We start from the raw sequence: 27926 nt of genomic DNA, 5'->3' as shown, positions 1-27926 counted from the left end.
AGTATCTGCAAAACAGAATTAAGGTGAAAATCTCTTGGGTAGTGACAGCAACTTAGATGAAAATAAGGAGTATATTTTACTCTTCGCCTGATCAATTTTCCGCAGAAGGAAAGCTAAGTGGAAGGCCAGTTTGCCATTACGTTTTATATAGTGGCTTCAAGGTAAACAAAATGCAGGAAGAATTCAGCAGGTCAGGCAGCATCTACGAAAGTGAATAAACAGTCAGCATTTCGGACTGAAATGTCAGCTGTTTATTCATTTCCATAGACTCTTCCTGACTTGCTGAGTTTCTCCAGTACTTTGTGTTGTATTGGATATCCAGCATTTGCAGACTTTCTCATGCTTAATGTAAATTAACTGTTTCTTTATAAAATCTTTTCTTTTCTTTTTAAATCTTTTTTTTAATTTTTCCAAAGATATAAACAAAATAATAATGTTGATACAAAGAGATTGGAATAATCTTATTGTTATTAAACATATACAGAAAAGATCTCAGATAACACAGGTATAATAGACTTCCAAACTTGTGATGTAATTAATCATAGAGAAAAAAGGTATAAAAAGAAAAAAAAAGAAAACCCCCCAAAAAAAGAAAAAAAGAGAACTAAACCCAAAAAAGCAAACAGAACAAAACAAGACTAGACCAATATCTCAAATGGAACACGTTCAGTAATGTTGTCAACTCCGCTCCTCTATTCATATATTTTAAGTCAATAAGAAAGATTCAGAAAGGTCAAATTACATCATATGAAAATGTTGAATAAATGGTTTCCAAGTTTCTTCAAATTTAACCGCCAAGGATCAAAAATATCACTTCTAATTTTTTCTAAATTTAGACATAATATAGTTTGGGAAAACCATTGGAATGTAGTAGGAGGATTGGTCTCCTTCCAGTTCAATAAAATAGATATTCTGGCCATTAAAGTAACAAATGCTATCATCTGACAGGCTGAAGAAGATAAAGATCTATGTTCTACCATTGGCAATCCAAAAATTGCCGTAATAGGATGGGGTTGTAAATTAAAACACAGAACTGTTGAGATAATATAAAAAATATCTTTCAAATATTATTCCAAAAGAGGACAGGACCAAAACATAGGAGTTAAAGAAACCACCTCACAGTGACATCTGTCACAAATAGGGTTTATATGGGAATAAGAAACGAGCTAATCTATCTTTAAACATATGGGCTCTATGCACTACTTTAAATTGTATTAATGTATGTTTAGCGCATATAGAGGAAGTACTGACTAATTGAAAAATTTTATCCCATTTCTCTATAGGTAGGCAAAGTTGAAGTTCCCTTTCCCATTCATTTTTAATTTTATCAAATATACCTGGCTGGAATTTCATAATTATATCATAGATAGATGCTATTAATCCCTTCTGAAAAGGATTTAAATCTAAAATTTTATCAATGATATTAGTAGGGTATGAGGTCTGAAAGGCAGGCAACATAGTATTTAAAAAAATCTCTTATTTGTAAATATCTAAAAAAATGAGATCTAGGCAAATCAAATTTCTTAGATAACTGTTCAAAGTAAAATCTAAATGTAATTTTATAAGTAAAAGATTTAAATAAGGATTTCCTAGTTGGTTTGAAATTGTAGTATTAATGGATTTAAATTTAATCCATGAGGTAGATTCATATATTTTTTTTGTAAGTAATGACGATTGATGATACTGTCAGTCAATGTGTGAACAGTTTTTTTGTAATTATCAACTTGTAGTGATCCCAAACAAAAACTGCCGGAGTAAAGCTAGAGCAGTGCATACAAGATGCTAGAGGAACTCAGTAAGTCAGGCAGAATCGATGGAGGGGAGTAAACAGTTGACATTTTGGGCCAAGACCTTTCATCAAAATGTCAACTGTTTATAACTGTTTATTCTTCTTCATAGATGCTGCCTGATTTGCTGAGTTCCTCCTGCATTTTGTGTGTGTGTTTCTCAAAATTTCAAGCATCTGCAGAATCTGTGTTTAAAGTAAAGCTAGAATGTTTTCATTGGCTTATTTCATGCTTTTTTCAGATAGAAACTCTGTATGGATCTGTTGAAGAAAGGGGATTACCTCTGAACCTGAAACGAGGCCTGGTTAGCCTTTTCCAATTACAACCAAGCTCTGGGACAATCACTGAGGTAATCTATTCATTTCAGTTGAAGAATTGGTTATCTTTCTATACTTGTCTTCTAATACCATTTCCTTATAGAACCATACCTTGTACAAATGGTAGCTGTGGATGCCAGAATTGCAACAATGGCTCTGATTCTAAAGTGCCAAAAATATTTTCAGATAGTTTATGAAGAGGGATAAACACAATGTAAAGTGATTCACACTTTTCATTCACCCTTTGACATTCCTCCTAAAGTTCATAGGATTGGCAATATATTTAGTAACAGGCAGGACAAAAGTAAAAAGAATTGAATGCCTTAAATGTCAATATCATCTGGGTTCAGAAACAAGAAATCCAGGGCTTGAACTTGGAAAGAACACTCAAAATTTGCTGCAGGTGCTTAATATGCAAAATTGTTTGAGTATGTACAGTATATATTAGTTACTTCTATAAAACTCCCTCATATAATTTTGCTTCTTTCTTTAGGAAATGATTTGATCTGAATGATATTATCTAGGGTTTAGGATATATAAATATCTTAATCTGTAAAACTTAAATATGTAAAAATACTGGGTGGGTACAGCTGCTATGGATGTTTCACCTTTTCAATTTTTCAGTTCATTTTATGTGAAATGGTCATTTTGCTTTATTTTAACACATATGTGAGAGCTACATTGGATTGGATTAAACTAGCCATCTATTGTTTCTAAATAGCTCCATTTACCAGATATAGATGCAGTATAAAATGGAGAGGAAATCTGACCATTGAATTCCATGTGAGTCTATTCACAGAGTAGAGCTGCAGACTGAATTCCACGTGAAGTCCTTTCAATAGATTTCAATAGGTACATTTAATGTCAGAGAAATGTATACAATATACATCCTGAAATTCTTTTTCTTCACAAACGTCCACGAAAGCAGAGGAGTGCCCCAAAGCATGAATGACAGTTAAATGTTAGAACCCCAAAGCCCCCCTCATCTCCCTCCTCCCACACACAAGCAGCAGCAAGGCAATGACCACACACGTCGCCAACCAGCAAAAAAGCATCGGCGGCCCCACCAAGCACTTAAGTGTGCAGCAGAGCAGCAGTAAAGACACAGACTTGAAGTACCCCAAATACCGTTCACCTGGTATTCGACATACCACCGGCTCTCTCTCTCCCTAATAAGGGAAAACGCAATGTCCCCATTTCACAGCGAGAGGGGAAACCTAACAAAACAACTCACTGATTTATGGTGTTAAAAGTCTGTTGCGTTGCTTTTTTCAAGCTCTGCGCCTCTGGGCACACAGCCAACAGCAAGCCATTGTTCTCCACGACACATCAGTTGGCAGCACCAGCCTTGAATCAGCCCGCCTCCAAGGCCGTGAAAATCCAGCAGTCTGAACGCGCGCTAGCCTCCCAGGCCGCACCATTGGGACATCCATTGAAAAGCGGCCGGTCATGAGGCCCTGAGAGCGGGTCCCATTCTCACAAAGAACTGAAGTCAGTGTGTAACTCCAGGTCAGGGTCTTCAAAAGAATCTTGAAAGGGAAAAAAAAGGAGGTATCAAAGATAGAAATAGAGCTGTTTCCAAAGATGCAAGCAAAGAAGATGCCATTTAGCGCCATCTTCTGGTCCGCCCTCTTCTGGTCTGATTCACAGAGTAGAGCTGCAGATGAAGTGGTTTTTATCATCCAACACATATTAGACTTAACACATATTAGGTACTTACTTACCTGGGAAATGCTTGCTGCAGCCTGCATTAACTGGACCATAAAATGTTGCCTAACATATTCTGATAAAGTCTTCTTTGAGGTCAAATGGAATATATGAATGATAATAAATAACTGCCTATGTTTAACACACTATTTGAAACACAAGAGAGGGTACAGATTTCAGAAAGAAAGATGGACAGGAAAAGACGCCAGCCACTTGTGCTGACCCCCCCCCTCTGTAATTTCTCTAACTTGTTACATATTTATATGAATTATGATTTTCTCCCTGCAATATTTCTACTAAACTTATTGTGGCGCTCAAGAATCTCAACTAAATATCATGTAGCAAGTTTAAAGATATGTTAGAGATTTTAATATTAGAGAATTCCATAACTTATTTAAGAAATTAATGGCTGGAGGTGGTGCAAAAGTGCATTATTATACCAAGGAAAATGGATTGCAGTTATCTGGAGACTGAAGAAGCTGGGATTATTGCCGTTTAAAGAGAGATTGCTGATGAGGGATTTAATAGAAAAGTTCTGATACAACTAATATAGAGATTAGAGTAAACAGGTAAAAAAAAATCAACAGAAATGTTGGTTATAAAATTCAGATATGCTAATTGAAAAAATATTACTGAATTCATAGAGACGTTAATTGGCATAAAGGACGAGGATTTTTTTAAACTGACTTATCATAGCAGTTAGCATAAAGTTTTACAGCACTAGCTATAAGATTGGGGTTCAATTTCCATCGCTGTCTGTAAGGAGTTTATATGTATGCCATGTATGAGTTTCCTCCAGGTGCTCCGGTTTCCTCCCACGTTCCAAAGAAGTTAGTAAGCTATAAGCAAACATGTTGGTGCTGGAGTATAGTGACAATTGGAGGCTGCCCGCAGGGTGTTGGCCATTGATGCAAACAATGCATTTCACTGTATGTTCAATGTTTTGATGTACATGTGATAAATAAAGCTAATCTTTAAATGTTATGTTCTGAATGCACTGTGTGAAACTAAAGAACAAAATTATTGTTACTCCAGATATGTTGCAGCATATAAAAACACTAAGATAAAGAACATAATAATGCAGAACACAATCATAGCAGTGCCCAAGTCGAGCAGGGCGAACGGTCTCAATGACTATCACTCAAATGCACTTACTCCTACTGTGATGAAGTGCCTTGAGACAGGTAAACCTCAAGGATGCGTACTTACCCCACTGCTCTTCTCCCTCTACACCCATTACTGTGTGGCGAGGCACAGCTCAAACGCCAGCGGTAAATTTGCCAATGACACAAATATTGTTGGCTGAATTTTAGCTGGTGACAAGGACGCATATAGGAGTGAGATAGATCAGCTGATTGAGTGGTGTTGCAACAACAACAACCTTGCACTCAGCGTCAGTAAAACCAATGAATTGATTGTAGACTTCAGGAAGGGGAAGTCAAGGGAACACATATCAGGCCTCATTAAGGGATCAGCAGTGGAAAGAGTGAGCAGTTTCAAGTTCCTCTGTGTCAACATTTCTGAAGATCTATACTGGGCCCAGCAATTACTTATTTATACAAAGACAGCAGCTGTGTTTCATTAGGAGTTTGAGGAGAGTTGGTATGTCACCAAAGACTAGCAAATTTCTACATTTGTATTGTGGAGAGCATTCTAACTGGTTACATCACCATCTGGTATAGAGGGGCCATTGCACAGGATAGCAAAAAGCCGCAGAAAGTTGCAACCTCAGCCACCTCCATTATGGCCACTAGCCTCCCTATCTTTGAGGACATCTTCAAAACATGATGCCACAGAAAGGCTGCATCCATCATTGAGGACCCCCGTCACCTAGGACATGCCCTCTTCTCATTGCTACCTTCGATGAGGAGGCACAGGAGCCTAAAAACAAACACTCGACATTTTAGGGACAGCTTCTTCCCCTCTGCCATCAGATTACTGAACGGACAATGAACCCATGAATACTAACTTGTTTTTTTTTGCTCTCTTTTCGCACTAGTTATTTAATTTTTTATATATATTCCTCTTTTTTTTTTGTATTGTTATGTATTTTTATGACATATATCTGTGATATTAAACCTGATTCTGATTCAAACCAGAGTAAAACTTGCACAGTGTAGGACTCTGAGGTGTGCGGTAGACCAACAGGACTCGAGAATCATAATTCCTTGAAAGTGGCATTTTGGCCTTCGTAAACTGAGTAGAGGAGTTGAGTTGGGATGTTATGATGAATTTGTATAAGATGCTAGCGAGGCCAAATTTGGAGTATTGAGTGCAGTTTTGTTCACCTGCTTAAAGGAAAGATACAGGTGTCCCCCTGTTTTCCGAAGATTCGCTTTACAACACCTCGCTGTTACGAAAGACCGACATTAGTCCTGACGAAGGGTCTCGGCCTGAAATGTCGACTGTACCTTTTTCTATAGATGCTGCCTGGCCTGCTGCTTTCACCAGCGTTTTTTATGTGTGTTGACCAACATTAGTTACCTATTTTCGCTAACAGACGGTGTTTTCACTGTTACGAGAAAAGGCAGCACGCACCCGAACAGCCAAGCTCCTCCCCTGGAACTGCATCCTAGTCAGCATTGCTTAAACACGTGCTTTATCTCGATTTACTTTGTGCATCCGTTAGCAAGATGAGTTCTAAGGTATTGGAAAAACCTAAAAGAAAGGGTGTTACACTTAGCGTAAAACTAGACATAATTAAGCGTTTCGATTGTGGTGAACGAAGTAAGAACATTGTCCGTGCGTTGAACTTACCTGCGTCCACCATTCGCACTATTTATACGCAGAGAGAAAGAATTTTGAAGGCTGCTGATGTTACTGTTGGTTCTGATCGTAGCAAAGTGGTCTCCCTTAGTCGGCATCCAATAATGGATAAAATGGAAAGTCTATTGCTTGAGTGGATTGATGGGTGTACAAAGCGTGGTGTTCCGTTAAGTTTTTTTATACTTAAGGAGAAATCAGTCAGTCTTTTTAATAAGCTGAAACAGAAAGCACTGGACAATGGTGATGAAAGTGTTGCGAAAGTGGAATTTAAAGGTAGTCATGGGTAGTTTGATTGGTTTCTGAGGTGAGGGCAGCTTTATAGTTTAAACAGTGGTCCCCAACCTTCAGGCTGTGGACCGATACATTGCCGCGAAGAATGCAGTGGTGCAGCGGTAGTCAGAACTCACGCAGCACATCTTTAAGAAAAAAGCCGAAATAAACAAGCGAATTAATTAGGTGCCGCCCGGCACGGAAATGTCGGCCCAGATTAGAGGCGATTGCCGATTGCGTCAGGTGGTTATTTGTATAAGCAAGTGTTTAACTGTGACGAAACTGCAATTTATTGGACTCTTCCTGATTCCGGTAAGTGAAGCTACACTGTACATACATTATTTCTACTTTATATAGGCTATGTATTTTTATGTGTTATTTGGTATGATTTGGCAGCTTCGTAACTTAAAGGTTACTGGAGAGTGTTTCTGCCGAGAGTGCTTCCGCGAGATTTTCGCTACACTAGACAGTGCTGCAGAAAAGTATTTCTACTTTATATAGGCTATGTATTTATCATATCATTCCTGCTTTTACTATATGTTACTGTTATTTTAGATCTTATGTGTTATTTGGCATGATCTTGTAGGTTATTTTTGGGGTCTGGGAACGCTCAAAAATTTTTCCCACATTAATAAATGGTAATTGCTTATTCACATTCTGGCTTACGACATTCCGGCTTAAGAACTGTTTCATAGGAACGCTCTACCTTCGGATAGCAGGGGAAACCTGTATGAATAAGATTAAAAGCGTACAGAGAAAATTTACAAGGATGTTGTAGGATTTGAGGACCCACTAATCTGCTATCTCAATTGACCATTTTTAAGCCTACATTCTACTTCAAAACAGAAACACTTGATTATCTCTAGATAAACAAATCTTCATCTGTCCACACCCTTTTACTTCCATTGTTATTTATTTCCCAGCATATTAAAACCATTTTTACCATCGAGTGCCTCATATTTTTCCATACATAAATTAATTCAGGGAATACTAGTTTTACATTGATAAAGTCATTCACAGATAATAGCTATTTAAAGAGGTATTGCCTCCAAAAGAAAAATGCCTTGCATGGAAATTCCCTTGTGTTTCTGCTCTTTCAGTCATTGTTAATGCAGCTTGCTAAGGTAATTGATAACTCAATTTATGGTGTAAATTTATAGTACATTTAGTATAATTCTCAGCTTTGCAGTGTCACATTATCCTGGCTGAGATGTTCATCACCGTGTTGTGTGATGTGGACATGCATTATCGACTGCGATTTTTTTCTTCCATCATCTTTTCCTGTTGCTGCAAGATGTTCGAGCTTCTCTTTCCTCAGTACCTGTCCCAGAATTTCCGACTGCCATTTCTTGATCGATGATATCAGCTCTCTTCTTATTCCGGCTTTTTCGCAACACTTCCTCATTTGTTACTCAGCCCTTCCACGACGTTTTCGTCATTCTTCTAAAACAAAAAACACATTGATGCAGTTTTGAGTCTTCCCTCAGTTTACTGTAGTAACGTTCGTTTCCATATATAAGTGTGGAACGAATGTAGCACCGCAACACTCTTTGAGTTTCGTGTTGCTACTGGCCCAAAATGCTGGAATTTCTACCTGGCAGTAACATCGGGAAGGTGGCTCCATGCTATCTTCTCTCGGCATCCACAAAACGCAAGGGGTATCTTCTTAGTGCTATATTCGACCTAAAAAATAATAGTAAATCATTATCAGTCAGGTGTATGATATTTTACGTTTATTCTTCATATGTGTAATTTTTGAGTTCCAAGAGTAGCTTTACAAGGCTTTTTTATTTGGGGTTACCTTGTGCAGACACAGGGCATCGACAGCACCAAATTCACTACTAACCAGAAAACAGGCCGCCAAGGAATCACAGAATAACTGGTGTAATGAAAAGATGTTTTAGCTGGTGGGGATAGTCACTATGGGGATGGCCAGGCACTTAACCTCAGGATTAGCCACTTTTCCCAGCACTCCCGTTGGGAGCTTCCCCGAGGGTACGGGCACAAATGGCTCCAGATGTGAGACTCGCGCGGTGACTGTCGTGCCGTTTGAAAATTGGCGCTGTGCCAGAGGCCCAAACCCCATCCCAGTCCCAGTGCCAACCCAGAGATATCACAAAAAGAGTGAGGACAGCGAGGCGGGATCTTTTCTGGAAATGTTGTGCATTTAGAGAACATTCGGAGTAATAAACTAGCGAGAAAGAGAAAAAAACAATGGGGTGGTAGGAAGAGCATTAGTTCTTTCCTGAGTAATTCAGTATAAAGACCATTTCCAGGTCATTTTGCCTTGTGACTGAATTTTGCTTTGGTATTGACTGTTCAGTGTGTTTCTGCATCTGTTCGTCGACCTGAAGAAATGAGGTCTGTGAATGCTGCTTAGTTTGCTGAGTATGTCTGGCATTTTTTGTTGCCATTTCGGCTTTTCATAACGCAGTTTATGCCTCAGTTCCTCCGCTTAAAGGATCACTTCCAGTCTTAAAATAGAGTCAAAAATGTAGGATTTCTAGCATTTGCAGGTTTTCTCTTGTTTTTAAAACAAAGTCGGTTAGATTTGTAATGCTGGTATTAAAATCGACTCTCACTCACCACTGGATTTCACTGAACAGGCATGATGTAAAACATAAATCAGTTTAGTGCAGGCCTTTTGGTTCACGGTGCTGTACCAACCTTTTAGCCTACTAGATCAATCCAACCCCTCCCTCCTACACAGTCCTCCACTTTTCTTTCATCCATCATCCAATCTGAGAGTTTCTTAAATGCCCTAATATATCTGTCTCTACCACCACCCCTGGCTATGTGCTCCATACACTTATCACTCTGTGTGAAAAAACACGCCTCTGACATCCCCCTATACTTTCCTCTAATCATCTTAAATGTAGGTCCTCTTGTATTGGCCACGGTTGCCTGGGAAAAAGACTATCCGCTCTGTCTGTGCCTCTTATCATCTTATATACGTCTATCAAGTATCCTTTACCCTCCTTCACTTCAAAGAGAGAAACGCAGATATACCAGGGATCCTCACAGATTTATTTATTTATTTATTTGGCGATACAACCCTTCTGGCCCTTTGCGCCACACAGCCGCTGACAATCCCGATCTAACCCCATGGTTATCATGGGGGACAATTTACAATGAGCCGGTACATCTTTAGACTGTGAGAGGAAACTGGAGTACCCGAGGAAGATCCACACATTTCACAGCGAGGATGTACGGACTCCTTACAGATGATGCCGGAATTGAACTCCAAACTCTGATGTCCCGAGCCGTAATAGTGTTGTGCTAATGGCTGTGCTACCGTGGTGCCTAATCAGTGAGGTTATTCCATCCCCCCTCCACCCATGCATGTGAGCGTTCTTACTGTGTTTTCTCTACACTTCTGGGGATCTGTCGTTGGCAAAACTATTCAGAAACTATAACAGTCATCAGTATTTTGGTTTATCTTGCCCAATGTCATATAGAAGTGTTTTTCCACATATCATATCAGTTGATTTTTGTGTATAAGGACTCTTTTCTATTTCACGCTAGAAATCATGGGAGCCAGATTGCTGCCGAGGTCAACTTTATCTCTTTCTGAGAAATGCAAGATCTTCAGTCTACCAAGAGTTTCTGATGAAAACTGTATCCTAACTAAAACCTTGAATTAGTTTTCCCAGCTATGTTTTCTATCAATTGTAAATGCTCCTAATGGTTTGCCGAATACAATGTTATTATTTTTCTGATTAGTTTTCAATGGTTGAATAGCTCCATTTAATATCAGAAAACGTATACAATACACAACCTGAAATTCTAACTCTCTGCAGACATCCTCGAAACAGAAGGAAAAAAACCCGAAGGATGAATGACAGAAAAAAACATAAAAACCAGAAAGCCACTGCCCCCTCCCATGCACAAGCAGTAACAACCCCTTACCCCACTTATTCTAGCATAAAGCATCAGCATTCCCACCACCACCATGCAAGCAACAGCAAAGCCCCCAAAGAGAGATCATGGTCTACAGTCCATCAAAAACTAACTGTTCACACCAGCATTTCAACATCCCACAGGCTCTCGCTCTCTCTCTCTCTCTCACTACCAAGGGCAAGACAGATATCTCTCCTTCCACAGTGACAGGGGAGACAACAGTCACTATGTCGATGTTACAGTCAGTCTGAAGCATTGCTTTTTTATTTCGAGTTCCCCAACCCGAGAATCGGCAAATCGATTACCGAGAGCAGAGCACTCCGACAGCCAATCTTGCTGTCTTCGAAGTTCCAGCTCCAGTATGTGACACAGGCAAGAATTTGTGTCCACAGGGTCATGCAGGCCCTGAAGGTGCCCAACTTCAGGTCGAACCTGGACATGCCAAAGCATGGCTGGTCGGCAAGCTCCAAGAACATCAACATGCCACCGTGTAGAACCGCAGTCTTTGAATGCTGCTGTAGGTCAAAGACCTCGATAGGACCCAGCAACCCTGAAAAGGGAAATAGAAACATTAGAATAAGAAAAATTTAACTGTTTCGCTGATGAGCTGGGAGAAGTCGCCCTCTGTCACCATCTTCAGCTCCAGCCAAAGGACATTCCAGCAAACAAAACCATAAATTTTAAATACAGTTTAATATCCTAACATAACCCCATTTTATGAATACCTTTGCTTCGTGCATTTATATTATTGTTTATTAGCTAATCTTTTGTTCTTAGTTAATTGGTTTGGTAGCAGGACTCAAGATTTCTATATACAGTATTCCCTTCAAAACCTTTCTCACTTTGCCCTAGCATCTTCAAAGGTTTGTATGCACTAATTGATTTTTGAGAATGTGTACCAGGAGTTCCAAAATGTGTCTATGACATGCATGTGATCTGATGACTAACATGATGATTAGAACACAAGCATAGATTTGTTACAATTCGTTCACATTTAGTGCTTTCCATAGATGTTTGAAAAGTCATAGGGAATGGTGTAGCAGTTACTGAGAAACTTTGCTTTTGTTGTTCTCAAGGCTTCTGCATAAATAAGTTGCTTCCATACAAACTGCACTAATAGAGGAGGTGGCAGCCAGGCATCGGAGCATATCAACACAGGGTGTCTTGGGATGAATTCTACCCAGGAACCAAATGTGAAATGAGGAGGATCTCAATAAAGTCAGACAACTTCTGCAGCAATAATTAAAATCTCAAAGCAGGATGAGAACATAAGCTCCTGTAATAAGCATGGATATTGTTGGAAGCAAGCACAGGTCAGATAGCAGCTGTGGATAGAGAAGAATTTGTGTTCCTGATCAAAATCTCTTCATCAGTTCTGATGAAGTGTTGATTATACTTATGTTTCACAAATGATGCCTGACCTCCTGGGTGTTTACAACGTTTCCTGAATGTCTTTTTAAATTTCAGTTTTCCATCATTTGTACTTTTTATTTTCACTTAACTCCCAATGGCATCCAAAGTAACTTTTATGCATGAAAATCCTCTTAACTTGGTACTTATGGTTGCAGTCACCGTGGTTCCTCATTCGATGAAAGCTAATTCTTTCCAGAGATGAGTAGAGCATGAACAGGAGTTTTTTTTTTATTGATTACAGCATTTATCATATTACAAATTGTCTTTGAGCACCCGAGCATTGGTTAGCTAGCATTAGACAGAGACTGGAAAGAATTTAGTACCCTCAATATTCATCGTTTGTGTGACCCGAGATATATGTTGTGAAGGTCAGTGGCCAGAAATTTGGCAGAAGTTTATCGTGTCTTTCACCAAGCAGCAGTTCTATATGATACTGGCTTCTTGCTGGCATGCGGTCATAATTCACTATTCGAATCTGCTCACAAACAGTGATAGCAAGGCTGTCACATGTAAAAACGATAGAACAGATTTTTGAGGTTCTCAGTAAGGGTTTTGTTACATGGCTTTCTCTGAATGATCTTGCTTTATTTGGCTGAATGTACCTCGTGACTCATGGGGAAATGCTAAATGCTATACAGCCAGGCCATCAGGAAGGGATAGCCTGACCTTCTGAACTTCAGGTGAGAAGCTGAGCTGTGGAGAAATGAGGAAGTGGAGGTGGAGGAAGAGAGTAGAAGAACAAATTAGGATCCACATTTTTACATGGATAAATCAAATGCACCCACAGTTTCCTATCGGAGTGAAGGGATATGGGGAGAAGGCGGGAAAAAGGTACTGATTGTGGATGATCAGCCATGATCACAGTGAATGGTGGTGCTGGCTCGGAGGGTTGAATGGCCTACTCCTGCACCTATTGTCTATTGTCTGTCATAAATAGTTTCATAATCTTTAAGAATAGTGGAGAATGGCCAAGATCTAACCAAATGCTGGAACAAGCTCAAAGGGTCCAATGGTTTCTCCCCGTCTGTAGTGTTCTCGTGCAGTGTGTTGATAATAATACTGGATGTGAAAAAAGAAAACGGTAATCCTTGGCTTTTTCTTAATAAAAGGCATACAGAAATATGTTACTTATGTTAAATCCTTAAAAAAATGTTGCCAAGTGTGTGAACGTAGTAAGCTATTTGCAGCATATAAATGAGCCATCTAGACTGGGTTAACTAGACTGGGTTATCTAGACTGGGTTAATGAGCCATTAACTGGGTTAATGCCAATGTTTTTGATCCACAGGAATATTCTGTCCATTTATCTGACCCCTATTAACACGTCCAATCCTTGTACACTTCCATTCCCCATCAAGAAGGCCTCAAAGCCCTCCGCTACTTTCTGGACAATAGACCTCACCAGTTCCCCACCACCACCACCCTCCTCTGGTTGGCGGACCTGGTACTCACACTTATTAACTTCTCTTTTGGCTCTTCCCACCAAGGGTATAGCTATGGGCACTCGCATGGGCCCCAGCTATGCCTGCCTCTTCGTTGTTTATGTGGAACAATCCATGCTCCAAACCTATACTGGTACTGCTCCCCAAATTTTCCTTTGCTGCATTGACAACTACATCGGTGCTGTTTCCTTCACCCATGCTGAGCTTGTCAATTTCATCGATTTTGCTTCTAACTTCCGCCCAGCCCTCAAATTCACTTGGTCCATCTCGGACACTCCTCTCCCCTTTCTCGATCTCTCGGTCTCCATCTCTGGAGACAGACTGTCCACTGACATCTTCTGTAAGTCCACTGACTCTCATAACTACCTCGACTATACCTCTTCCCACCCTGCCACATGCAAAAATGCTATTCCCTATTCCCAGTTCCTCCGTCTCCGCCGCATCTGCCCTCAGGATGAGGCTTTCCGTTCCAGGACATCTCAAATGTTCTCTTTCTTTAAGGATCGTGGTTTCCCTTCTGCTGTCATCAATGATGCCCTCACCCACATCTCCTCCATTTCCCACACTTCGGCACTCACCCATCCTCCCACCACCACAACAGGGACAGAGTTCCCCGTGTCCTCACCTACCACCCCACCAGCCTCCAGATCCAGCACATTATCCTCCGCAACTTCCGCCACCTTCAACAGGACCCCACCACTAAGCACATCTTTCCCTCTCTACCCCTCTCCACTTTCCGCAGGGTTCAGTCCCTCCGCGACTGCTTGGTCCACACGTCCCTCCCCGTGGATCTCCCACCCGGCACTTATCCCTGCAAGCATAAGTGCTACACCTGTCCCTACACCTCCTCTCTTACCACTATTCAGGGTCCCAAGCTGTCCTTCCAGGTGAGGCAACACTTCACTTGTGAGTCTGTTGGGGTCATCTATTGCATCCGGGGCTCCCGGTGAAGCCTCCTCTACATCAGTGAAACCTGACGCAGATTGGGGGACCGCTTCATCGAGCACCTCCGAGCATCTCCCGTTTGCCACCCACTTCAACTCTGCTTCACATTCCCATTCGGATATGTCCATACATGGCCTCCTCTACTGCCATGATGAGGCTGAACTCAGGTTGGAGGAGCAACACCTCGTATACCATCTAGGTAGTCTCCAGCCCCTTGGTATGAACATAGAATTCTCCAACTTCCGATAATTCCCTCCCCCTCCCTTCCCCCATCCCAGTTTCCTCTGCCCCCTCCCCCAGCTGCCTATCACCTCCCTCATGGTTCCGCCTCCTTCTACTACCCATTGTGTTTTCCCCTATTACTTCTTCACCTTTCCTGCCTATCCCCTCCCTGCTTCCCCTCCCCCACCCCTTTATCTTTCCCCTTACTGGTTTTTCACCTGGCACCTACCGGCCTTCTCCTTCCCACCCTCCCCCCACCTTCTTTATAGGGCCTCTGCCTCTTCCCTCTTCAGTCCCGACAAAGGGTTCCGGCCCGAAACGTCGACTGATCGTTTCCACGGATGCTGCTCAACCTGCTGTGTTCCACCAGCGTATTGTGTGTGTCCCTATTAACAACACCCTGTATGTTTTCTCCCTCATTTCATTATACATTTCCCTGCATGAGAAGTTCTCACCTCCTAGCTGCTTGATTAGTATGGATATCATTTTTTCCGAATTCCTTCTTTGATATGTGGACTATTTTAGTTTCTAGTTCAGGTCTTCAGGGAAACAAAATTCTAAAGATAAAGAGTAATACCAGATCAGTTGCATGGAGAATGAGGAGAAAATGAAGTATTTCTCCTTACAGTGTAGAAGCTTGAGTGGGCGTTTAATAGTGGTGTTCAAAGTCTTAAACATTTTTGACAGTGAGTAATGAGAAACTTTTCCATGTTGGAGGACTGGTAACCAGAAGATACAAAAAGAATTGGGGCAGAATGATGAAAATTATTTTAATAAAATCAGAATCGGTTATAATACTACTGGCATATGTCATGAAATTTGTTGTCTTGTGGCAGCATTCCATTGCAATACATAATAATTTTTTAAAAACTATAAATTGTGACAAGTAAATATAAAAACATTACATGTGAAAAAGTAGTGCAAAAAGAGAAGAAATAAATAAGACTATAAGACATAGGAGCAGAATTCTGCCATTTTGGCCCATCAAGTCTGCTCTGCAGATCCTTTTCTCCCCTTTTCAGCCCCACTTCCCGGCCTTCTCCCATAATCTTTGATGCCATGTCCAACTAAGAACCTATCAATCTCTTCCTTAAGTACACTCAACAACATGGCCTCCACTACTGCCTATGGTAAAAAATTCCACAAATTCACCACTCTCTGGCTCTGCATCTCCGCCACTCTAACCTGAGGCTATGCCCTCATGTCCTAGACTCCCCCACCACGGGAAACATCCTTTCCACATTTACTCTGTCTAGGCCTTTCAATATTTGAAAAGTTTCAATGTGATTTCCCCCCCGCCCCACCCATTGTTCTAAATTCCAGCAAGTACAGGCCCAGAGCTATCAAACATTCCTCATTCCTGGAATCATCCTTGTGAACCTCTTCTGAACCCTTTCCAATGCAAGCACATCTTTTTTTCAATGAGGAGCCCAGAAAACTACTCACAGTGCTCAAGGTGAGGCCTCACCAGTACCTTATAAAGCCTCAGTATCATATCCCTGATCTTGTATTCTAGAACTCTTGAAATTAATGCATTCGCCTTCCTCACCACTAACTCTACCTGCAAGTTAACCTTTAGGGTAAATAGTGGGGTAGTGTTCATGGACTCTTTGTCCATTCAGAAATCTGATGGCAGAAGGGAAGAAGCTCTTATGTATACACTGCACCAGAGGGTGGTGGCAGAAGATTAAGTGATAACGTTATAAAGTGGAGTTTATTCTCCTTCTCAGGTTGACGTGTCTGGGAGCTGCAAGGTAAAATATGAAACAGAGAATAATCAGGTGACCAAGATCAAAGACATCCTAAGTTGTGAGAGATCAGAATTTGGCTTTATTCCATCCAACCAGGTATGTTACATTTGCTTCATTGGTTAATGTAATACTGAATCATGCAATATTCATTCTGTTGTTTTGCTTTTAATAATACTGTTTTGAATTTCATTTTCCCTAGTCATAGTCCCAGTTACAAGGGCAAAGATTAGCTAAAACTAACCTGGTGGAAAGTTAATTAGGGAGGAGGAAGCAGAGATAATGGGTATACTGTCAGTTGGATGAGAACAATTAGCCATGCCATGTCCAAATTTACTAATCTGGCCAGCTATATTTTTATCCAATTCATTAACATTATTACAAAGATGCTGAAGTCCCAGCACTGATCTATTGATTATAGATCTCCAGTCAGAAGAAGATGCCCCTCTGCCACCTACTTTGTTTTCTATGACCAGACCAATTTTAGATCCAATTTACTAACTCACAATGTGACTTAATCTTCTGGACCAGCCTTCCGTGAGTGACCTTGTAAGATGTTTTATTGAAGTCCATGTAAACAACATCCACTACCCTACACTCATCAGTTACCTTTGTTGCTTCAGACTACTTAAATTGGTGAAACAGGACCTCCTTCCCACACAAAGTCCTGTTGGCTGTTTTCCCTGGTAAGACCATGCTTTCCCAAATACAAAAATCTTTCTGTAATTTGCCTTTACTTATCTTCCTTCCTATTTCACAGTTTTTGTGTTTCTTCCTAGCTTGCTCTCATATTCCATTTTCCTTTTCTTTATAAATTTCTTTCTCACTTTTTTCAAAATCAAATCAAATCAAGTTTCATTATCTTTCAAACCATACATAGACACAACTGAATGAGACAGCATTCCTCTGGGGCCAAGGTATAAAAAACATTCAAAATAGCAAGCAAACATTCAAAGATAGCAAGCAACATAATTCAAAATATCAAGCAAAAAAGAATATTCACTCGAAAAAAAAAACATAGTCCAAGACCCTGAGCGACAATGTGCAGACACACACAATCCAGCCTGTCATTCACGGGAGGGCAGCACTAGCTGGAGAGGCCAGGCCCAGCTGAGCTCAACCATACTGTAGCACGTACATGTCCTTCACCTGGTCTGTAGCAGCAGGCAAGCCTGAAGCTTGGGGCCTAGTACTTGCTACAACCAAGGCTGCACAGCTCCCATGTTGACTGCCCATCCACTAGACAAGGGTAACAGGCCTGTGGCAACTTGCATTACCACTGTCCAACAGAGTCTTGCAAACGCAAATGAAATGTCTGAAACAATCTCCCACGGTTGTACTGCACCAACTCCAATGCTTCCAAGTAGTGGGGAGCAACACAATCTGTAGCCAGATCAGCTCCCCCAGCATCCTGACCAGCTCCTTTGACACCTTCGCTGACCCCCTGGACACGTTGACCGGCTCTGCCGCTGACACCAGTCCAGCTACTCCCGTCAATGACCAGCTCACTGATGGAGTAGCCCTGCAGTACCCAATGTTCTTGGATCGTCTTTGGATCATTATAAAAACAAATTTTAGGAAGAAGAAAGCATCTTTGGTGGCCCCCGAGAGGACGCTGCATTCACACACACCGCCATCTTACCGGAAATAAATTCTTGTTGCATTCTCAAGCACCCTTGATCCTCAAGTTTACTGCTTTTATGTGTTTCCCTGAGATTTAATACAACCTTTGATTTTCTCCTATAGTCTGTGGTTGGATCAATTTTCTTGTGTCTTAAAGAAATAGTTAAAAATTCTCTGAGCATGGAAAGGACCATCAGAAATAAAACCCCCAGAATATGTCCAGCTCGCTGTTAACACCCTGACAGTGGCAACCTGCTTTATATAAAAGGAGTAATAGTTTCTGTAGTAAACAGCAGATGGAGTATTGCAAATGGAAATACATTTTGACAATCGCATTCTCAAAAAGGTAGCAAATAACTTGCCAATATCATTTGACCTCGGAGAAAACAAGGTTTTTCATGCAGGTTACAGCTCGCTCTTATTTATTCAGTTTTGGTGATGGAAAGTAAAATAAAAATCAATTGCTATTGTAATAGTGCAGTATAAAATATTTAGGACAGTTGAATACCACCACAATTTGTCAAATGTTTTCCACGTGGAGCTGTGATGCTTTTGAATATACAGACAGAAGTTAAGGAAGTTCAATAGCAGCCAGTCACAGTAGGACTTAGGGAGAAGCAATTGGAGAGGGGCCCTTCTTGTGGTCACTTTCTGGTAAACCCTTAAGGGGGTGCATATGTGTGGTGCAGAGAAGACCATGTTCAAGGTCAAAGGTACAGTACTGTGCAAAAGTCTGAGGCACATGTATGTCGCTAGGGTGCCCAAGACTATTGCCTAGTACTATAGTAATTTTTTTTATGTATTGCACTGTACTGCTGCCATAGAAATCAAATTTCTACATCAGTGCAACCCCCCCCACCCCACCCCTGACACTCCTTCTCTGCCACCTACCCCACACCTTCCCGTGGCACTCCATCCTCACCATCTCCAGCATCCTTTGCTCCCCCCAGATACTCAGACTTGCTCTCCGCTCCACGTTGGCTAATACAGTACCGTTCAAAAGTCTTAGGTGCCCTAGCGATATATATGTGCCTAAGACATATATGTGTGTTGGCACGTGACCAAGTAGTTAAGGCGTTCGTCTAGTGATCTGAAGGTTGCCAGTTCAAGCCTTGGCTGGGGCAGCGTGTGTGTCCTTGAGCAAGGCACTTAACTACAAATTGCTTTGCGACGACACCGGTGCCAAGCTGTATGCATCCTAATGCCCTTCCCTTGGACAACATTGGTGGTGTGGAGAGGGGAGACTTGCAGCATGGGCAACTGCTTGCCCAGGCCTGCGCTCTGGAAACCTTCCAAGGCGCAAATCCATGGTCTCATGAGACTAACGGATGCCTATATAAGACATTTGCACAGGACTGTAGTATACACACGGTGGCCACCTTATTAGGTGCTCCTGTATCTTAAAAAAATGGCGTCAGAATATATGTTTGTGGTCTTTTGCTGCTGTAGCCCATCCACTTCAAGGTTCGAAGTGTTTTACGTTAAGGGATGCTCTTCTGAACACCACTGTTGTTAGGCATAGTTATTTGAGGTACTGTCACCTTTCTGTTAGCTTGAACCAACCTGGTCGTTCTCCGCTGACCTCTCTCATTAACTAGGCATGTTTGCTCACAGAACTGCTGCTCACTTGGTGTTTTTTGATTTTCGCACCATTCTCTGGTCAAAGTCACTTAGATTACACTTCTTCTCCCATTCGGGTGTTAGGTATGAACAGTAACGGAACCTCGTAACCACGTCTGCATGCTTTTATGCATTGAGTTGCTGCCACATGATTGGCTGATCAGATAGTTGCATTAACGAGCAGGTGTACAAGTGAGCCTAATAAAGTGGCCACTCAGTGTACATCCACCCCAAATGTCAAATCGTCAATTACAGCAACTTTGTTCGAGGAGGGTTTGATGAGACGCCAGATAGTTCAGAACAGTTGTAATAATGGACACAAGGAATCAAGGGAAGGAATTTAACCCCTCTTCCTACCTGAAGCAGAAACTCTGTCTGAATGGTGACCCAAAGCACTGATTATTAGAAGGCTAGGCATGTAACATGATTAATGTAGCCAAACCTCTCCCTATTCCTCCCCTCCACCATCCCATCATCTTGTATTGCTCCAACCCGAGGGTGGGGGTTGGTGGTGTAGTTTCTATTATTTTGCAGATCTGTAATGCTATGGTGTTTAGAATTTCTGGTAATCATCTGGTTACTCTTGCTTTTCCAAAGCTGCAAATTAATTGCTCCCATCAACCAAGAAATGTGAAGTTCGATTCCCTTCTTAAAATGTATGATAGTCTCATGAGATTATCAATGAGTTAATTTTTTTTACTTCCGGCAGAATATTGAAATACCTTATAACATTAGGCCAAATAGCAAACTTCTCAACATGTTCTATGTTACAGAGGAGCGACTGACAGTTAGGCTGTTAATGTTGTCAGCAACATGTATTGTAGTTACATATACAACAGTAGTACTTGCAATCATATGAGTCAGGAGCCTCATTCACATTTGCCATTAGCCAAATGTGTTGCATGACTAATTTTTGCACTACACACCACCCCACCAAACAAATACGAACAATCACATTATATTTGTAACTATAGACATAGCCAAATCCTTTAATTTTTTTCATCAAATAATGATGTTGTGTGGTCATGTGATATTTGCTCTGTTCCATATAAATACCACAATCAATTTTCATATCACTGTGTTAAACAGCTGCCTACTGTTTACTGTTCAAATAAAGAGCTTTCACTTGCTTATATATACGCGCTGGTGAAATTTCTCTGCACCTTAACAGTGTTTATTTCTGTGCTGGTGCTGGCAAAATTTAATGGGAAACAGTATAATTACTATAATATAAACCTTCATATTCAATCAGAGGTCATGAAGAACCAAAAGCTGTATGTCAAAGAGACATGCAGTTTGAGGGCCGAGGTCTAATTATCTCTGATACAGCGACATTCTAATACTGAAACTCTTACTTGAAGTTTCAAGAAAATACTTCATTTCCTTCTCATTCTCTAGAGAAGAACATCCATGGGTACCTAAATTTCACAGACATCCAGATGTCTGCATTTATCACTCCTACTTAATATCTCCCACTCTTAATTCCCCACTCTGGCCTCTTACCTCTTCTCACCTACCTATCACCTCCCCCTTGGTCCTCTCCTCCTTCCCTTTCTCCTATCAGATTCCTTCCTCTCCAACTCTTTATCTTTCCAGCCCACCTGGCTTCACCCATCACCTTCTGGCTATCCTCCTTCCCTTCCCCCCACCTTTTTATTCCGGCATCTTCCCCCTTCCTTTCCAGTCCTGAAGAAGGGCCTCAGCTTGAAACTCCAACTGTCCATGGATGATGCCTGACCTGCTGGGTTCTACCAGCACTTTGCGTGAGTTGCTTTGGATTTCCAGTATTTGCACAACCTCTCGTGTTTAATCTCTGTACATTCATGTTGTGCAGAACTGCTTCCCTATAACCCTGAGTTAATGTTCTAGCATTTATACATTGATCACAATGCACTAAAGGCAACAAAGTAGTTTGTGTTACTGTATATTACCGCAATGTTACTGTATGTTAGTTTAAATAAGGCATCCGTTAGTCTTGCGAGACCATGGATCTGCGCCTGGAAAGTCTTCACTCTCCAGGGCGCAGGCCTAGGCAAATGTTAGTTTACTGTATATTAAAATAGGGGCAATAGTATCTAAAAGTTATTTTAACAGATATAATCCACTTTAAACTATTTGCAAGGCAATGAGACATTAAAACAAGTGACTAGAGGGAAATGACAGTTCTGTTTCCTGGCATGATTTCCTCTCATCATTTGTGCATTGATTACAACTGGCAAAGTTTATATAGTTTCAATTAGCACACTATTATATTCCTGTTGATAGCAACTCTTCATGATGTGAACCCATTCAATGTGACAACCAAAAAAAACAGCCAAGAGACTTTGCGTGAGCCTTTCAAGTTTCTCAGCAGCCAACCTACATGAGTATGTTACCTCTGTCACAAACTTCATCGGTAAGTATGTAGAGGGCTGTGTATCAAAGAGTTCAATTTGGGTGTTTTCATGGATGAACTGAGAGATCTGCTTTCTATTGAATACATGGACCACAGTGTTCAAATTCGGTAACCCTGACCTACACAAGAATTAAAGACATGACCGTCATAAAACTGTCAGGGGTGCCAAAAGACAATACCAGTCCAAAATTCAGTCCTAGACCAACCAATATTTGTTGCAGGGCTTACATACCATAACAGGCTACAAAATGAAGTTGGGCAGTATTGCTGACAACAGCACATCCCTTCATTTTGAGCTTAACTCATTCTGTGCACATTTTGGCCAGAAGGGGAATGGAATGTCACCATCCACCAAACAGCATTCAATGCAATTGTACTAACTGTCACTGTTGCAGATGTCAGATTCCAGAGTGAACTCTTGGAAAGCATTTGGCCCGGCTGTGTCCTTAGTTGCTGCACTGGTCAGGCAGTGGGTGATATTTACAAACATTTTCAGCCTCTCGCTATTTCAATCTGAGCTTCACGTCGGCTTTAAGAAAAACTGCACATGAGAAAATAAGTTAACATGCCTTAATGACTACCACCTGGTGGCTGTGACATCCACGACCATGAAGTGCTTTGAGATGCTGGTCATGACACACATCCAGTCTAGCCTCCTGCGTAACTTTGACTCATTGCTGTTCACCTATCATCAAAACAGGTACATGGCAAATGCTGTCTCCCTGGCCCTACATTCATCTCTAGAGCATCTGTATCGTAAAGACACCTATGTAAGACTACTATTTATTGACTACCGTTCTGTCTAGAGTACTATGATTCCAGGTAAACTCATCCATAAAGGTTATTAGGTCAGAAGTGGGGATGTTTGCAGATGACTGCACAATGTTCTGCACCATTCGTCACTCCTCAGATAGTGAAGCAGTTCATACCCAAATGCAGCAGGGCCTGGACAATATCCAGGCTTGGGCTGACAAGTGGCAAGTACCATTTGACCATGCAAGTGCCAGGCAATGACCATCTCCAACAAGAAAGGCTCTAATTATCGTCCCTTGACATTCAGTGTCATCACCATCACTGAATTGCAAACTATCAACATCTTGGGGGTTACCATTGACAGGAAACTGAACTGGTCTAGCTATATAAACACCATGGCTACCAGAGCAGGTCAAAGGCTAGGAATCCTGTGGGGTGTAACTCACCTACTGACTCCTCAAAGCCTGTCCAACATCTACAAGGTTCAGGTCAAGAGTGTAATGGAGTATTTGCCACTCGCCTGGATGAGTGCAGCTCCATCAACACTTGAGAAGCTCGACACCATCCTGTACAAGGCGGCCCACTTGATTAGTACCCCTTCCACAAGCATCCAATCCCTGCACCATCGATGAACAGTTGCAGCAGTATGTACTATCTACAAGATGCACTGCAACAACACACCACAGTTCCTAAGGCAGCATCTTCCAGACCCATGACCACTACCATTTAGAAGAACAAGAACAGCAGATACCTGGGAACACCACCACTTGGAAATCCCCCTCCAGTTCACTCACCATCCTGACTTGGAAACATATCGCTGTTCCTTCATTGTCGCTGGGTCAAAATCATGGAATTCCCTCTCTAATAGCACTGTGGGTGTACCTACACCTTGGGGACTGCAGCGGTTCGTGAAGGCAGCTCATCACCACCTTCTCAAGGGCAACTAGAGATGGGCAATAAATGCTGGTTTAGCTGGCAATGCCCACATCCCATAAATGAATAAATATAAAAAGGCTCCTAGACCTGGGATTCAACACTTCCATATGCAACTTGATCCTTTACTTCCTGAACAACAGACCACAAATAACAGACCCACCACGATTGCCCTCAACACTGATGCTCCACAAGCACCTACTCTACTCCCTGTACACTCACAACTGCATGGCCAGATTCTGCTCTAACTCCATCTACAAGTTTGCAGATTACATCACTGTCGTGGGTTGAATCTCAAAGAACAATGAATTAGAGTACAGGAAGAAGATGGCATAATGGCAGGTTATCATGACAACAACCTTTCCCTCAATGTCAGCAAAACAAAAGGGCTGATCTTTGATTTCAGAAAGGGGTGCATATGTTCCTGTCCAGATCAATGGTGCAGAGGTCATGAGGGTTGAGAGCTTCAAGTTTATGGAAGTGAACATCACTAATAGCCTTTCCTGGTCCAATCACATGGATGCTAAGGTCAAGGCTACTTCCTCAGAGGGCTAAGGAAATTTGGCATGTCAACACTCAATAGTTTTTGAGAATGCACTCTAAAGACATCCTATTTCTGTGCATCACAGCTTGCTACAACAACAGCTGTGCCCAAGACCAGAGCGTAATGGACACAGCACAGCATATTACAGAAACCAGCCTTCCCTTCATGGACTCTGGCTATATTTTTTTGCTGTCTCAGTAAAGTAGCCAACATAAAGTCTTCGCTCACCCCAGACATTTTCTTTTCTTACCTCTCAAATTGGGCAGAAGATACAAACAGTTGAAAGCATATAGCACCAAGCTGAAGGAAATATAAGATTTAACTCTTGACCTCACAGTCTACTTTGCTATGGCCTTGCATGTTATTTTCTCCCTGCACTGCACTTTGTAACTGTAACATTTTATTCTGCATTCTGTTATCGCTTTTCCTTTGTATTATTACCTCAATGCACTGACTGATGTGATGAATAATTTCTAGGGATGGCATACGAAACAAGCTTTTTCACTCTACCTCAGTACATGTGACAATAATACTCCAATAATAAAATAACTGATCCCAGAGGTACTCATTACATCCCTCCAGCATAGGTATTTTCTAAATGGGGAGAAAATTCAAAACTCAGAGGTGCATAGAAACTTGGGGGGGGGGTGGCCTCATATAGGATTCTCTAAAGGTTAACTTGCACATTGAGTCGGTACTAAGGAAGATAAATGCATTGTTAGCATTCATTTTGAGAGGGCTAGAATACATTATGAAGGATTTAATGCTGAGGCTTTATCAGGCTTCACTTGAGTATTGTGAGCAGTTTCAGGCCCCTTATCTAAGAAAAGATGTGCTGGCATTGGCAAGGATCCACAGGAGGTTCACAAAAATGATTCTGAGAATGAAAGAGTTAACATATGAGGAGCATTTGATGGCTCAGGGTCTGAGTGGAAGTGGAGAGCATGTTTCCTGTAGTGAGTAAGTCTAGAACTAGAGAGCACAGCCTCAGAATAGAGGGGCGTCCATTCAGAACAGAGATGACGAGGAGTTTCTTTAGGGAGAGGGTGGTGAAACTGTGGAAGTCACTGCCACAGATGGTTGTGGAGGCCAAGTCATTGGGTATATTTAAAATGGAAGTTGATAGGTTCTTGATTAGACAGGGTGTCAAAGTTTATGGGGCGAAGGCAGAAGAATGGGTTGAGAGGATTAATGGATCAGCCATGATGAAATGGTGGAGCAAACTCAAATGGGCCGAATAGCCTAATTCTGCTCCTGTGCCTAATGGTCTTATGCTCTTTTGGTCTTACAGACCCATTTTTTACAACGCTTTGCCTTCTATGTGACACTTACTTTTCAATCCATGCTAACACATCCTCCAATACTTTGGGCTGTTAGTATATGCACCAGCCTCTTATGCGACACCTTGTCAATTACTTTTGGAAACCTAAGTACATTTCAGGTACAAGTTCCACTGCATTGACTCTCCCGACCACATCTTCAAAAGAATTTGATAAAATTTGTCAAACATGATTTATTTTTCATTGAACCATGTTGACTGGGTCTGATTATATTCAACTTTACTAAATAATTAGTTACTTTCTCTTTTGATTATTAACTTCATCATCTCACCAACAATAAATGTTAGACTAACTGGCTTATATTCCCTACCTTTTGTGTTCCCTTTTTAAACATTGACTGTTTTCCAGCCCTGACGAAGGGTCTCGGCCTGAAACGTCGACTGCACCTCTTCCTAGAGATGCTGCCTGGCCTGCTGCGTTCACCAGCAACTTTTATGTGTGTTGCTTGAATTTCCAGCATCTGCAGAATTCCTGTTGTTTCTGTTTTCCAGTTGTTTGGTTTCTTCTTGGAATTCACTGAAAAATTTCACCTTAAGAGTCCACAATCTCTGCAGCCACTTCCTTTTAAAACTCAAGTGCAGACCATTGGATCTTATCAATTTGTTCACCTATGTTTCTCTGATAGATTTGAAATCATCCCATCTGTTATCTCAGCAATATTTTCAGAGTCCTCCCTGCTGATGAATGATACAAAAATAATTTAATATTTCTACCATCTCTTTGTTTGTTATTATTAATTCACCATCCTTGTTCTCTTCATCTCCACACTTACCTGAGCCACTTTAGTCCTGTAATGTTTGTTTTGATCATGCATGCAATTTGTCTTTCAAAATCAGATTTCTACCTTCTTTCCCTCCTGTATCTGGCTTCTGGCCAACTCTTGCTCCTTTGTATGACCTATTTAAAAAAATAGCATTGTCTTTGACTTCCTTTGTTAAGCACAGATTGTCCCTTCTCTCATGGAAGCCAGCACACCAATGGAACATACCCATACCTGGTGCTGAATAATATATATTGCATACTTGGCCTAAATTGTAGCCAAATACAGCAAGTCTGCTGTACCTGTTAAATCTTATCAATTTCCCACAGCAGCTATTTTGAAGATTTCCTGAGAAAGAGAACAGAGTTAGGTTCCATCCTTGTAAGCTCACAGGCATAATGAATTGGTCTGAGAGCAAACATTGCATTCATCGTGGTCCTAATTGAGCTCAGCTACTAGAGGTGAATCCCCTTTATCTAGCTGACTGCACCAGCAGATTCCCTGATTAGTTGTCTCTATGCTAAAAAAAAGATATGTGGATATTGCAATATAATACGTGTTTCAGAAATTTAAATATCCTTCATAATGCCCTATGTTAAGCAGATGTTTGATTAAAAATGTGACCTTTCATTCAAGGTTCTTGGAGTTCAGTGGCAATCTACATGTAAAGGTCTTTATTCTGTGGAAAACAGTGTTATCAAAACAGCTGTCATCGAGGAGGGTCATATGTTCAAGCTCAATCTTCAAACAACAAGTGGAGCCAAAATCAGCTCAAGGTTTGCCAAGTTTTACCTTTTATTATAGACAATTCCACTCTTTTGTTGTCAAGGGTTTTATTCTTCCGATAGACATAAAAGTGTTCAAAGTTTAAGAAAAATCTAGATCCTGGCAAATCTTAATACTTCCACAAAATACCTATAAAAACATTTCTGCTCCATTATGTTTGTATGGTATTGATGGAAGTATGCATTTAGTATGCAATATATACCCACAGTGCAAAGTCACACATGTAAGCTCAAAGAAATGCATATTATTTTAACCTCTCCCTAGGTCTAATAGTGAATTTAACAAACAAAGATAACCATCCCTTTTAGACTCACAAGCAGTATTTTTAGGTCTTAACCTACAAATATATGCATACACATACACAACTACATATACTTTCCAGCACAATATATTATCTACTCAGATATATATTATATAATCAGGGGTGGATGCTGCCTAATTTTATTTTTTATCACACGTTGTTCATTGTTCATATCCTGGCTTAATTTAGAATCCCAATAGAAAATCTCAAACCGAGTACATATCTAGTAATCAAATTGATTTGAGCATTAATGCTGTAGTGAAGCAATTTATGTTATTCATCAGACCTGGTAAAGTGAGAAAACAATCAGATTTGCAGAGAGGGGGAGTTTAGAAAGAACAGAGGGAATGACTGT

The 27926-nt window shown here is 41.0% G+C and overlaps 1 protein-coding gene across 1 annotated transcript in view; it reads left to right on the top strand.

The window, feature by feature from the left end:
• Positions 1-27926, top strand: part of LOC140212064 (microsomal triglyceride transfer protein-like) — a 102416-nt gene that overhangs the window by 13156 nt on the left and 61334 nt on the right. The window contains exons 4-6 of the mRNA XM_072282533.1: positions 2029-2136; positions 16499-16615; positions 27121-27260. Coding sequence (XP_072138634.1) covers positions 2029-2136; positions 16499-16615; positions 27121-27260 — 365 coding nt within the window. The remainder of the gene's footprint in view (positions 1-2028; positions 2137-16498; positions 16616-27120; positions 27261-27926) is intronic.

This window comes from Mobula birostris, chromosome 18 (genome assembly GCF_030028105.1).
Source record: "Mobula birostris isolate sMobBir1 chromosome 18, sMobBir1.hap1, whole genome shotgun sequence".
Lineage (NCBI taxonomy): Eukaryota > Metazoa > Chordata > Chondrichthyes > Myliobatiformes > Myliobatidae > Mobula > Mobula birostris.
The sequence above is the reverse complement of the archived record's forward strand: the minus strand, read 5'-3'. Positions and strand labels throughout refer to the sequence as shown.